We start from the raw sequence: 13405 nt of genomic DNA, 5'->3' as shown, positions 1-13405 counted from the left end.
AGCGAACGAAGAAGAAGTGACTCCAAAAATTATAGAACGCGTACCTCCGGCGAAGGGTGAGGACCCTTTATATAGAGCTGTGAAGAGGCTCGGGCACACATACCGAGGTACATACGTGTCCTCTGTCCATACCTCGGTATGAGCTTGTCAGAAGAGCTTACCTGACACCATACTGCTACAGTCCGAGCACATCTATGATGGGACAGCGGGATCCTCTGTTGTAAGATCTTGCGTATGGCCTGGTCGTTGAACATACCCGCTATCAGGAGATGTTCCCCCGATGTTTCCTTTGTCCTTGTCTCTTTTGTTCCCGCGCCGAGCGGCCAGCCGCTCGGCAGGCATAGGTCCGCCCGGGTGCTCGGCTGAGAGTGTTCCACAGCAACGATGTTTTATGCTTCGGCCGAGCGAGCTATCCGCTCAGCCAGGTGACCCTTTTCACTATGAGCGTCGGAAACCCGCCCATGGTCGGGTTGTCTTCTGTCCGGCCCGGGAAGCTCTTGGCCGAATGTCAGATCGGCTCGGCATCCTTCCGTTCGGCCCGACATCCTTCGTTCGGCGTGAACTTTAGGTTGACCTCTACGTGTCTTTGACCCTCCGTCCATGAAGATCCCCCGTCCTTACCACCGGATCACATGATTGTTTTCACTTCAGATTCAGCGCTTCAAAGAAATAAAACTCCATTCTTCCCTTTCAAATAGAAAGGACAATAAAATTTAACAATGCAATTACCTGTAGAGTACTGTACTATCTTCCCAATACCAGTATGTGTTAAATATTGTCAGATACACAAATGGGCAACAAAATTAATGAAGAAAACCTGGAAAGGCTTCTGTATCATACACTAATTCTATGTTCTTCCTATATATATATCTATCTTAATTAACTTGTTGCAGGCAGCTACCAAAGAGGCATCAATACATATGCAGATTTAATGGTTGATTAATTAGTTTATTCACCCCGCTTCATTTTATAACTTCGAATTAATTAACAGTGGCTAAAGTCCCTAACAGAGAACCTGCCCTTCTCCGACGAGCTCCCGCCGCCGCCGGCGTGCCGCAGTCCCAGGGTGAGCGACACGTCTCCGGCGCCGAACCTTGCGGCGGCCGCCGCTCCTCCGGCTAGCTGGTACATGTCGCCGAGGTTATGGCCCTGTGCGGCAAACGCGTCGGCGCCGGGGAGGAGGGCGTCGCCTCCCGCGAGGCTCGATGGGTGGTGGTTGACGTCGGAGGTGGGCGGGAAGTGGTGGTGGTGCCGTGCCATCGAAGGTGCGCTCTGGGAGGCGTCGGTTTCCGCTGCCGGCGGCGGGTGAGTAACCGGTTGATCGGGTCTCAGTTGCGTTGGCTGTGCCGATGAGTGCGGTTGTTTCTGTCGGGTCGCTTCGGTCTCGTGCTCCGTCGGCTCTTTCTCCAGCTCCTCGTCCTCCCCTTCTTCTTTGGATTCTTGTAGGTACATCTCCTCCACCATTGGTTTCCACAGCCGCACTCTTGCGTTGATGAACCAGTTGGCCACCTAAAAGCGATATAATTAATTAACCGCTAGCAATAATTTGCTTCACTTGATTGATGAAATTTTGCAAGATTAAGAGAGAAGATGGAGGACAGACCTGGTTCCGGGACAAACCAGTTTGCCTCGCCAGAAAATGCTTATCTGCATCGCTCGGATATCTAACAACAAAACCAAGCCGGTCAACGAAATTAATTAATCTTGCAGCAGACAAATATATACACGAAGTCAAAAATCCACCGAGCAACAAGGTCTGTGCCCGTCGACAACAAGGTCTAAATCATTAAAAGCAATAAATAATCCGGCATATAGGACGCTGGGTCTGCATGCCTGACCTTGTGCCTCAAAATGTCGAGGGAAATCCTTTACTGTTACAGTTTGAATGAATACATACAGAGTTCCTTTAATCTACTGTTAGCAATGTTTGTGTTTAAACTCCTCTGCCTTACCGTTACAGATCTAAACTGTATTATGATACTATAATTATAGAGAATTAAAGAAGTAAGAATCAAAGCATGAGTTCCCCCGTAGATCAAAAACCATATGCAATATGATCAAAATCTTAATGACTAAGTAAGCATTAGGGCATGCATCAATACTAATGAGTGTTGATGGGAAGGAAGCAATTCGAACATCCAGCAACTATTTGAAGATCTAGAAACGAATAGTCAAACTTTGTTTTTTTTTTTTTTTTGAGAAAAGAAGAAGATTAAATGTTTAGTTAATGCATGTGTAATCACTAAACTATAAAAGGAGAACATGTGACAATTAGATGGTGATAGTAGATTATATATTTGAAAATGAACATATATTTCGAAATATCGATAGAAGTGCTTCTACTAAAGTCAGGATGGGTTAAATTTACCTAATTTTATGGAAAATTTGCAGTGTGTAGGGCAGCTATACAGTAGGCATGGGTACATGTGCTATTTGAAAAGGGGCAGGGCGTGCAGGATATTCGATAACTAGAATCAGATGACCACAAAAGTCACAATGTAGAGGGATTTATATAAAATTTTCTCTCAATCGTTCACAATATCAATGCAATGCGAACTGTATTAGTTGAAATGAGAGTAGAATCAGTAATATCGAATCGTATTGAAGCTCCAAAAGAAGAACAAATAAGAGTGTATATATATATATATATAGAGAGAGAGAGAGAGAGAGAGAAAAGGAGAGGCGTACGTACGGGTGGAGGAAGTGCTCGAAGAGCCAGCCTCTGAGGATGTTGACGGAGCGCTCCGGCAGTCCGCGCTGCGGCCGCCAGGCCTCCTGCTCCATCATCCCCATCTGGTTGAACGCCCTCTGCTGCCGGAGGCTCTGGTCCAGAATCTTCAGCCGCGGCGTCTCCCCCTTGGTGATGCCCGAACCACCCGCACCCTCCTTCTCCCCCAGCACCTCGTATGTCTGCTTCAGCTGCGCCGCGATCGCGTCCTTGAGGCACCGGAAATGCCGCGACATCGCCTTCTGCGCCAGCGCCGTGTACGGCGTGGCAGCCCCGAACCCCATCACCGAGTCGAACGAGTTCACCACCATCTGCATCTGCTCGCAGTAGTGGTTGTATCGCCTCTCCACCTGCCAAAATAAGGATCCGATTAATTAACTAGCTAGTTAGTTAGTTAGTTGCAGTAATTAAATTCCCGTTGGTTCGGCGAGGTACGAACGTAGTTACATTATTATTTTTACTAGTGTCTGATTGAGGACCACGGAGGACGCAAAGGACAGGGAATCAACTGCCCCTTGCCAAAAGTCGAGAGGATGTGAGCTGTGCGAGCAACACAAACCAAGTACAATAATTAATTTCCTCCTGTGCGTGCCTCCGCTGCGTACAATCATGATGTAATCGCAAAAAGCGATCGAGCAAGAAGAAAGACAAACTAACGCTACCGTATTAACATTGTCATAATCATTTTAGAAGCCACGCGGCTGACCAAAATTAATTTTTTAACCACCATGCTTCTTCTATTCTGCTTCTTCTGCTCCAATGCTTCCTGCACATGTGGTTAAGTGTAGTACGTACTAGCTAGCTAGCTAGCCTACCTAAGATTTGAAGATTTGATGAACGAACAGGAGGACTGTTCGAATAAGGATCTATATATAATGCACTGATAGTACTCGATCCAATACTGAACTCCTATTCCTATAGATCTGCTTCAATGCAATGGGCATATTGTTAAATGCAGTACTGGCCGGCCTAAGATTTGATGAACGAGCAGAACTCATGATCAACCCAGAAACTAGCTAGCTAATTTAATTTGACCACACACGCATGCAGAAAGGTAGCCTTGGAGCAATTAATATGGTTTCTTAATGAAAATATATACCCCTAATGGAAATCCACCTCCCCACCTAGTGAACAGAAATGTATGGTTTAAGTACAACGCTCACTGTATATATGTAAAAATATCGTTGAAAATAACCCAATTAGCTAGAATCACCTCAACCACTTGTAAGGAAACTATGGACTCAAAAAGCAAGGGCTTAATTATATATGTGTGGCTGCTGGGCCTCCGGCCAACTTTCCGGCATCAAGATGTGTAGAGGAAGCTAAGGAATCAGTCGAGGAAGCTGAGACAGATCAATAATAATTAAGTAATTAAATTATTTGATATGAATATATACATGCCTCGTCGAGCATGGACATGAGCTTGGCCTTCTTCCTTTGGTGCTCGAATCTGTCGGCAGGGGACAAGGCAGGCACGTCCTTGGAGGAAGACGTTGATGCTGCGGCCGAAGTCGAAGCGCTGCCGCCGCCGCCGCCGCTAGGGTTACGGTTAGAGTTGAATATAGAGCTACCGCCGCGCTTGCTGAGTTTATTCGGTTTCAATTGTCCCCTACCCACGTTGCAGAATTCTTCCAATAGTTCTTGAGCCACCTTCGCGTACTTAGAGTTTCTTAACACGTTGGCCACGCCCATGCCTCCGGCGACGCCGCCGAAGCCAACGTGTAACTGCTGGCCTTGCAGGTGTATGGGAGAGGGCTGATGCGGCGGCTGGCTTTGTTGTTGGTTGTTGAAGTATAAGACAGCACCTTCTCTCACGCGTAGGTCGTCGGCGCCCTTGGCCATCTCTAGCTGCTGAAGGGACGAAGAGAGCGAGAGAGAGAGGCCTTGGCCTTCGACTACCCGGCCGGTGGCGCCAAAGTGATTCTCGGCGAAAGACTGATGAAAAGTTTGGTGTGTGTGAAGAGAAGCGGCCGATGTTGGAGATGGAGATCGATGCTGTTGCGGCAGTGGTTGCATCCCCGGCGGGTTGATCAGGAACAGCTGCATCGAGGTGGCGGAGTCGGAGTTTAAACCCGCCGCCACCGAATGCTGCTGTTCGTGTTGTTGCCGATTTGGGCCGTACCAGTCGGCGGCGGCAGAGAACCCGGCGCCCATAGCCACGGATCTTGAAGGAACATGGTATCCGCCCGCCGGGATCTGGTTGGCGTGCAGGTGGTCCATCGTCGCCACCATCCCAGGCGGCGGAAAATTGAACATCTCGGAGAGCATGTTCCCGCCGGCATCACCGACTTCTGCGGCGGCGGACTCATATATGCCGGTCTCGTCGTCGGTCTGGTCATCGATGGGGACGAGCGCGGGGTGTCCGGCAGCATCGAAGCCCTGCTGCACCCGAAGCTTGCTCCGCCTGATGTGCTGCTGCTGGCCGTGGTCGCGGTTGGCTGTGGCTCCGGGGAAGCTGAAGAGGCTTTGCTGGAAGCCCTGGGACATGGGAGTCTCCGGCGATGGAAGCGAGCTGGTGAGGAGGCGGCGGGCGAAGGTGATCGGCGTGGCTACTGATCCCATATTACTGCGCTCTCTTTCACCACCATCGCGAAGAGCAACCTATCCAACTCACCTCTCGCTGGCTGGCTCCCAAGCAAGCTGCACCCATCGCACCAACCAATTACAAAGCCAAAGAGAAAAAAAAACGATCAAAACAAGAAGAAGAAATCCAAATAATTCAGAAAAAAATATTCAATCAGAAAAGACAAAGCCTCCGTCTTTAATTAATTCCGACACGAAGCTTGAGGTTGCAACTGCTCAGTGCTTACTATGGATGAATTCTATTTCCGGGAAGAAGAGGGAAAGATTTCTTGATTAATTTAGATCATGAGCATCCACATCGTTGTCTTCCTCATCAGGCATGGCGCTTCCATCTCTGTCTGCCCCTGTCTCCTTTTTGCTTCTCCTGCTGCTCTCCTCCGCCTACAATCGCCCTCTGAAAGGGAAGAGCGAGCAAGAATTAATATAAAATTTAGGAAAGGGAGAAATTTAAAGAACGAGCGACGATAGCAGACAGAAAAGAGAACCGGTCGCTATTCCCCTCTCTCTCTCTCTCTCTCTCTCCTCCACAATTTTGCTGATCACATCCGCAGCATTTCTCTGTTTCCTTTTCGCTAAATTGACTACCACTCCCATTGGCATCAAATGACCATTTGAGCCCCCACCTCCATCCCAATCCTCTCTGCACCCATCGAATATTCAAATCTCCGCCATTTTGCAGTAAAAATGCCAATTTTTTCCCCCCCTGATTCTTTCTCCTTAGGCTAATGCTATATAAACCCTGGTCACTTTGTTGTGTCTGTTGACCTGAGCTACCATTTGCCACTTGCCACCGAAGCCACCAATCGGCGAATGGAAGGTAGGAGAAGCCAGGGGCACTCTCGTCATTCCGCCACCTGCAACCGAGGCCCAGCTTAAAGCAGAAGATAAGGTTGTGATGAGACTCAAACCACCACCATTAAAGGGCCTCCAAATTGAGCCATAATGCGAGCCATCGCCCTTGGCTTTTGATCCGACGGTTCTCCGTCGTGGTCCCCCTCGCCATTTGGTGGGCGTGCGTGTTTATCGTTTGTCGGTCGCTCTTAACAGGGCGAGGATCCAATCGGAGTTCCAATCGTAATCGGATCCGATCCGTCAGCTTGTAATTGGATCAAACATTGAACAATTAGCGGATCCGTCTCGTGCGTTGCACTTTTTATATTGATGTCACAGGAACCTCACCAAAGTCTACTATTAAAATTTCACCCTCCCTCGTAAATAGATTAATTAAATAATTAATTAATTAAACTGCAACCAACAAAGGGAGGAGCACAATAACAGCAGCTGCAACCACCCACTGCCACCGGACATCGTCATCATCACACAATTTCTTACGATCCATCTTCCAAATCACGTGCAACATGCATGATCTCTGCCCCCTCTGTCACTGTTGGGATCAGTTCTTTATGTTAACAACTCCTTACGTTACGATCCTCTCCCATTCTTAATATTTTCCCAATATCGTATTAACATCAATTTATCCTCTCCATCCCTTTGAAAAATTCTCCTCCGGCTCACCAGTAATAATCAATAGTCAGTGTACTTTTCTGCTAACTGCTTCGTATTTAATGTGAACCGTGATCAGCCATATGAAAGCAACAGCATGCAAAAATAATAATATTTTTTTTTAAAAAAAAAAAAAGGCGCGCTGTGGCATAACCGTGATCATCCATCCGTAATTAAGTAGTTCCTTAATTTTGTTTTACTAGAATTTTAAACATTAATCTTCGTCAAATAAAAAGCATTTCGTTCGTTAGGATTCGTATTGCAAGCGCGTGGCCATGATTTTCTTTCTCCTCTCTTAATTCTCTAATGGCAATATATAAAAGACAAGGGCGAGTTGAAGCGACTTGAAATTTATCAAACGAGACGTCTTTTTCATCCATCTCCCGACGAAATCCATGAATTTGGCATGCGTGTTCGTATCGCCAAGCCTGAGGACTGACTGATCGATCTTGATTTAAACCCTAATTAAAAATATACTGCACCAATTCCGATACCATCGGCAGAGAGAATATCATTCTGAGCCCGTTCTGAACCAGCTGAGCCTGAGGATGAACTGCAGGTACCTATTTTGCCTCCCGACTTGTGGGACCACGCCTGCTTTTATATATTCTTCCACGCAATACGAGTATTTATATTAATTAGGTAGTTTAATATTAATTTTAGAAATACGTATAAGACGTACATTTTTTCGGCTGCCTCCGATCCGTCAGGTGAAGCGTCGCGATCAGGTAACTTAGCTCCCATTAATGGAATCAGTGTGTATATTTAAAATTAACAATCATTTGAAAGGCAGATAATTATGGAGTAAATTATGCCTGTGTGTGCTTGCATGCTTACGTGCGTGCGCACAGATAGGAAGCAGGCAATCTGAAAAGATTCTGTAGGGCTTGTGATTGATTGAAATAGTCTCTCTCTCCCTCCCTCCCCTCCCATCTGCTACGGACCTGGCTGGCATCTTAACGAGCAGCAGCTCTGCGGCGTACGTGACTGGCTGCTGCGTCCATTTAGCTGCAGTCTCCGACCTCTTTAAATAAAGCGAGGCAGGGCATGAACCTTGGCAACGGATCCCGTGTATCCTTGTAGGCGTTAAAAGCAACGCAGCCATGAAATTTTTCGGCGCAGATTACAAGGCCAATCATGCATGCTTCGATCCTTTACTGCATTCGAAAAATTATATAATTGTCCAATGCCGGCAATTATGATACGTAATTAAGGCAATGAAAAAATAATAATACGAACCTAATTAACTGCGACATTAATAGTATTAAAGAGAGAAGAAACCTAGTAAACAATTCAATATGTACCTAACGCAGGTAGAGTGTCATCGTCCAAGAACACGAGAGGCCTCTAACAAAGCGTATCCCCACAAATCAGAGTATTGAATTAGGCTTTGGATGTATATGAAACGTAAATAATATATCCTTTTGCATATTGCATTAATTTTGGGGACCTCTTCATTGTAGCTAGGACATGTCTACAGTGAACTAAAAAAAAAGGATCCAAATTGCCATTTTCTGGCCACAACTTTATTCAAGAATCCCTGTAGAAGGTTTTTATCGCACTGATCCAAACAAAATGTCATTAAGTCATTTAATAAAGTCAAAAAGGAGATAATTCATTTCAATTAAAAATGTAGATAAACAATGGAAGGAAGCCTTACACCCTGTTTGGAAATAACTTAAATCATGAAATTAAATTAAATTTCATTATGAATTGAATTCCATAAGGAATTGAATTCAATTCTCATGTTTGGAATGAATTGCAACTTAAGTTATGGAATTCTTATGTTTTACCATTTTATCCTTCTCTCTTTTTTCTTTTCTTTTTTTACAAAGAAGAGAGAATGAGGGCACAATGGACATAATAGGGAGAATTGAATTCCCTATCTAAATCACACATAAAGAGACTTTTGCCTTGTTTGATAGAATTGGAATTGAATTCCATATCAATTCTTAGCTAAAAAATCATTCCAAAGCATGGAATTCAATTACAATTCTAAAAGAAATTGAATTTCATATCATTCCAAACAGGCTGTTAAGGAACTCATAGTGTTGTATTAAATAGATATTATAATACTCATTTAACACTTTTCTCCATTGTGAACGGGAGAGAGGGGGAGAGGGGGACATTTAGTGGGATGAACGTCTCATATTTTTTTTAAATTTTTTTTAAAACAATAATAATCTGATTTTAAAAGTAAAATTATTATTAAAAAATAATATTTTAAATATTTTAAAATATATTTAAAAATATAATTATTTAATATGATATAATTTTAAGATAATTAAGTGGATTATGGAACTCATAAATAATAAGTATTAATCTTATAAAAAATGTAGGTGAAAGAGATATGTTGTTATAATGAGTATGTGGTAGTAGACCAATGCTTTTTGATAAGATGATGGATATTATAATGGGAACGGGGGTTGTGGATGCTCTTAGGCGAGATAACGAGTCAGATTTTGATTTGATTTAATTTTATATCCTCCATTTGTATCCCTATTATTATATTTATTTCTATCCCTATCCTCATCCACATCTTCGTCCCTATTGAATTTTCAACATTCATCCGCATCCCCATCTCCATTCCAATCATCTCCATCGGAGATCGAATATCTATTCTCTATACTATTATTTTTTCATTCCATCCCACTACTATTTTTCAAGAAAAGCATCTTAAAATTAACAACATATCCCCAAAAAAACATAATTAAAAAAAAACTAAACATCTATAGTCTACTCCAATTTTAATCATATTTAATAAAAACATATTAAGCACTAAAAAAATAATTATATATATATATATATATATATATATTGTTGGTGCGGGTAGCACTAACGGTCTAACTCAGGTTTTGATGAATGACAAATCAGGTTAAGTTAGTTTGTTGTTGTCTAACACTGTGATCGAGTGTGCAGGAGAAGTCCAGACAGGTCGACGGGCTGACTAGATGTCTGGCACGAAGCCCAGCTAGGTCGACGGGCTGACCGGATAGCTGACACGAAGTCCAAGTGGGTTGACGGGTTGACCGGACGCTTAGGCACGAAGTCCAACTAGGTCGACGGGCTGACCGGATAGCTGGCACGAAGTCCAGACGGGTTGACGGGCTGACCGGTCGTCTGGCAGGTAAGTGAGGTAAGTCACTGGAGGGGAGTGACTGCGAGGACGCGTTCCCGGGAAGGGAACATTAGGCATCGATCCGGCTTAGATCCATTTTGGATATCTAAGTCGAGATCGTGACTAGATTCCGGTCTCGGAAAGACGAAATCTAAGTCATACTCTGTTTTGCTAATTCATACTCAATTTGCTTATCTATAAAACTGTGCTAACAATCTGTGTTGCAGGGTATATTTGCCTCGGACTAACCTTTTCTTGCAGGAGAAGGACTTTCTGGAGAAGAGGGGTCCGGGCGCTCGGAGGGGATCCGGGCGCTCGGAGGGGATCCGGGCGCCCGGAGGTCCGAGCGCTCGGAAGGGATTCGAGCGCCCGGAGGCGAATTTTATCCAAGCTGAGTCGTCGTCACGTGGAGTTCGCTGATTAGACTTGCCACGTCGCCCCAGGGCGCTCGGAAGGGATCCAGGTGCCCGGAGCAGCATATAAAAGAAGCCCCAGGGGTGGAGCTTCAATATCAATTCAGAACTGAGAATCTACTGCTTGATCTGCTGCTCTACGCTCCTGCGACGCCACAAGACTATTCCGACAAAGCGCTTATTTAATTCTTCTTCTCTTGTCGGTATTTTATTTCTGTCAATTCTTGTACTTAATTATTTTGTAATCATCATTCGAATTGATAGTGATTGCCCAACGAAAGTACTCACGGAGTACGGGCCTTCGAGTAGGAGTCGTCACAGGCTCCGAACGAAGTAAAATTACTGTGTCTGTTCTTTTAAATTCCGCTGCGCTTAACTCTTTTCAACGCTGTTTTTCGAATCGATATTCACCCCCCCCCCCCCCTCTATCGATATATATATATATCTAGGGATTTTATATGATGCCCGACTCTTGTACTCGATTGGGTGTGCGGGGCGGTCATAAGTGATCCGAGCTCCCGGATGTATGTGAGAGTCACGGACGGGCAGATACTATATATATATATATATATATAGAGAGAGAGAGAGAGAGAGAGAGAGAGAGAGAGAGTTTTGATATGTTGCTCAACTTACGCCGCATACTCTGTGTGTACCTAATTTTTTTTTCAATTTGATTTTTTTTATACTTAATACTATAACCCAACCGACCCTTAAATTATAAAATAAAATCTGATTTGGATAACCAAGAGTTTTAAAAATATATAAAAAAATTAATTACACTAGGTGCTCACGAGGTGTACAGCTTAAAGTGAGCCGCATATTAAAGCTATATATATATGGGTGATGGTGGACGACAACCAACATGACAAGCTGACGTGGAAAAAAATAAAATTCTTTAATCCTTCTCTTATCTGCATACTTTTTTCTCTCTCTTGTATGCAAAGTGATGCTGGTTTAAAAAAATAGCTCCACGGTGGTGTTAGTTTGCGAGAACTAGCTACATAGTGATGTTGGTTTGTAAAAACCAACACCAACGTGGAACTGATTTGGGTAAACAAGCTCCATAGTGGTGCTGATTTATGCAAGCCAGCTCCACGTTGGTGCTGGTTTACAACACTGTGGAGCTGGTTTGCGCAAACTAGCTCCATAGTGGAGCTGGTTTGCTAAAATCAGCTGGAGCTGGTTTGCGAAAATCAGCTCCATGTTGGTGCTGATTTGTACTATTGTGGAGCTAGAAAATCCACAGGTTGGTGATTTTGCTAGAAATGGTTTTGCAAAATCCGCCCATAGTGTTGTTGGTTTTCGCAAACCAGCTCGATAGTGGAGTTGGTTTTCACAAACCAACACCACTGTGGAGCTGATTTCCATAAACTAGCTCCACGTTGGTGCTGGTTTGCACCATTGTAGAGCTGGTTTAAGCAAACTAGCATCATGTTAGTGCTAGTTTGAGCAAACTAGCACCATGTTGGTGCTGATTTGCACCACTATTGAGTTAATTTACCTAAATCAAATCCACGTTGGTATTGATTTTTGTAAATCATCGCTACTGTGGAGTTGATTTTTACAAACCAACTTCACGTTGGTGTCGATTTGCATCACCGTGGAGCTAGTTTGAGCAAACCAGTACCATTGTGGAGCTGGTTTGCGAAAACTAATACTATGTACATGTTGGTGCTAATTTGCACCATTGTGGAACTGGTTTGTGAAAACTAGCTGCACAATGGTGTTGGTTTGTGAAAATCAACTCCAAAGTGGAGCTGGTTTGCAATACCAGCACCACTATGGAGTTGATTTTCATAAACCAACTCCATGTTGATGCTTGTTTATACTACTGTGGTGCTGGTTTTAGTAAACCAGCACCACTGTGGAACTGGTTTGTAAAAATCAACATCACTGTGGAGCTGATTTGCTCAAACCAGCTCCATGTTGGAGTTGGTTTTCTCAAACCAACACCACTGTGGAGCTGGTTTGCGAAAATCAATTCCACGTTGGTGTTGGTTTTCATCATTGTGAAGCTACTTTTTAAGTCAGCACTATTTTACATGCAAGGGAGGAAAGAAATTTTGCATGTAAGAGAGAGAATAGAACATGCAAATGAGAGAGAAAGTAAAACAACTTATTTTTATCCGTATCAGTTTGTCACATTGGTTGCCACCGCCCACTATCACCCATTTAGCCTCTGTTTGGATGGGGTGAGGTAAGGTTCATTAATGGAAGGGGATGGAAGGGGAAGGGAGGGAAAGGAAGGGAAAGTAATATATTTATCTTGTCCTTGTTTGGAAGGGAGGGAAAGTTTATGTGAGAGGAAAAGGATGGAATGAAGGTTAAATATATAAATTTACAAAAATATCCTCTTATTTTTTTAATAAATCTGCATGTGAAAAAATAAATAAGGATATAATTGTAATAATTTCTCCTTACCCTTCCTTACACCCCAATTTGGGGTGTAAGGAATTTCGCTTATTCCCGAGCATGAAAGGGGAAGCTTTACCCTTCTCTCCCCTTCCCCTTCATAGCTCACTCTCTCCCAAACAAGGGTAAAAATTCATTTTACCCATGTTTACCTTTCCCTCCCCTTTACTCACCTCCTCCCAAACAGAGGGTTAAGGGTGTGGAGGGTAACTTTACATCATTTGCGCAAACCAGCTCAACATTGGAGTTAATTTTCGCAAACCAACTCCAACGTGGAGTTGGTTTGCATCATTGTGGATCTGTTTTTTTAAATCAGCACCACTTTGCATGTAATGGAGAGAAGAAATTTCATATGTAAGAGAAAGAATAGAGCATGCAAATGAGAGAGAAATTAAAGAAATTTATTTTTCTCCACATCAGTTCACCACATTGGTTGTCGACCACCACCACCACCCATATAAGGATGTGCAAGGTAACTTTACATCATTTTTTTTTTTAAATTTGAGATGAAGTAAACAAGAAGAAGAAAAAACCTTAAATAGAGAGGGTAATTAAGGGCATTTAGGACCACTAAGCTCTCTTAACTTCAACATTACTCATCTAGAACCTTGTCCAATTAGTCATAGCCAACGCCATGCACATCATGCC

The 13405-nt window shown here is 43.7% G+C and overlaps 1 protein-coding gene across 2 annotated transcripts; it reads right to left on the bottom strand.

Annotated features, from left to right (window-relative positions):
* Positions 1–745: 745 nt before the first annotated feature.
* On the bottom strand, positions 746–5911 carry LOC122031710 (BEL1-like homeodomain protein 4). 2 transcript variants are annotated; one of them, XM_042590803.1, is made up of 6 exons: positions 5785–5911; positions 5539–5705; positions 4130–5368; positions 2693–3078; positions 1604–1664; positions 746–1509 (listed from the first exon to the last, which is right to left on the bottom strand). In XM_042590803.1, the coding sequence occupies exons 3-6, from the start codon at positions 5288–5290 to the stop codon at positions 985–987; spliced, it is 2133 nt and encodes a 710-aa protein (XP_042446737.1). In that variant the 5' UTR covers positions 5291–5368; positions 5539–5705; positions 5785–5911; the 3' UTR covers positions 746–984. The 2 variants fall into 2 exon arrangements, with proteins under 2 accessions (XP_042446737.1, XP_042446738.1); XM_042590804.1 differs by having other exon boundaries at positions 5797–5900.
* Positions 5912–13405: the final 7494 nt, after the last annotated feature.

This window comes from Zingiber officinale, chromosome 11A, assembly GCF_018446385.1.
Source record: "Zingiber officinale cultivar Zhangliang chromosome 11A, Zo_v1.1, whole genome shotgun sequence".
Lineage (NCBI taxonomy): Eukaryota > Viridiplantae > Streptophyta > Magnoliopsida > Zingiberales > Zingiberaceae > Zingiber > Zingiber officinale.
This window is presented reverse-complemented; position numbering and strand designations above follow the sequence as displayed.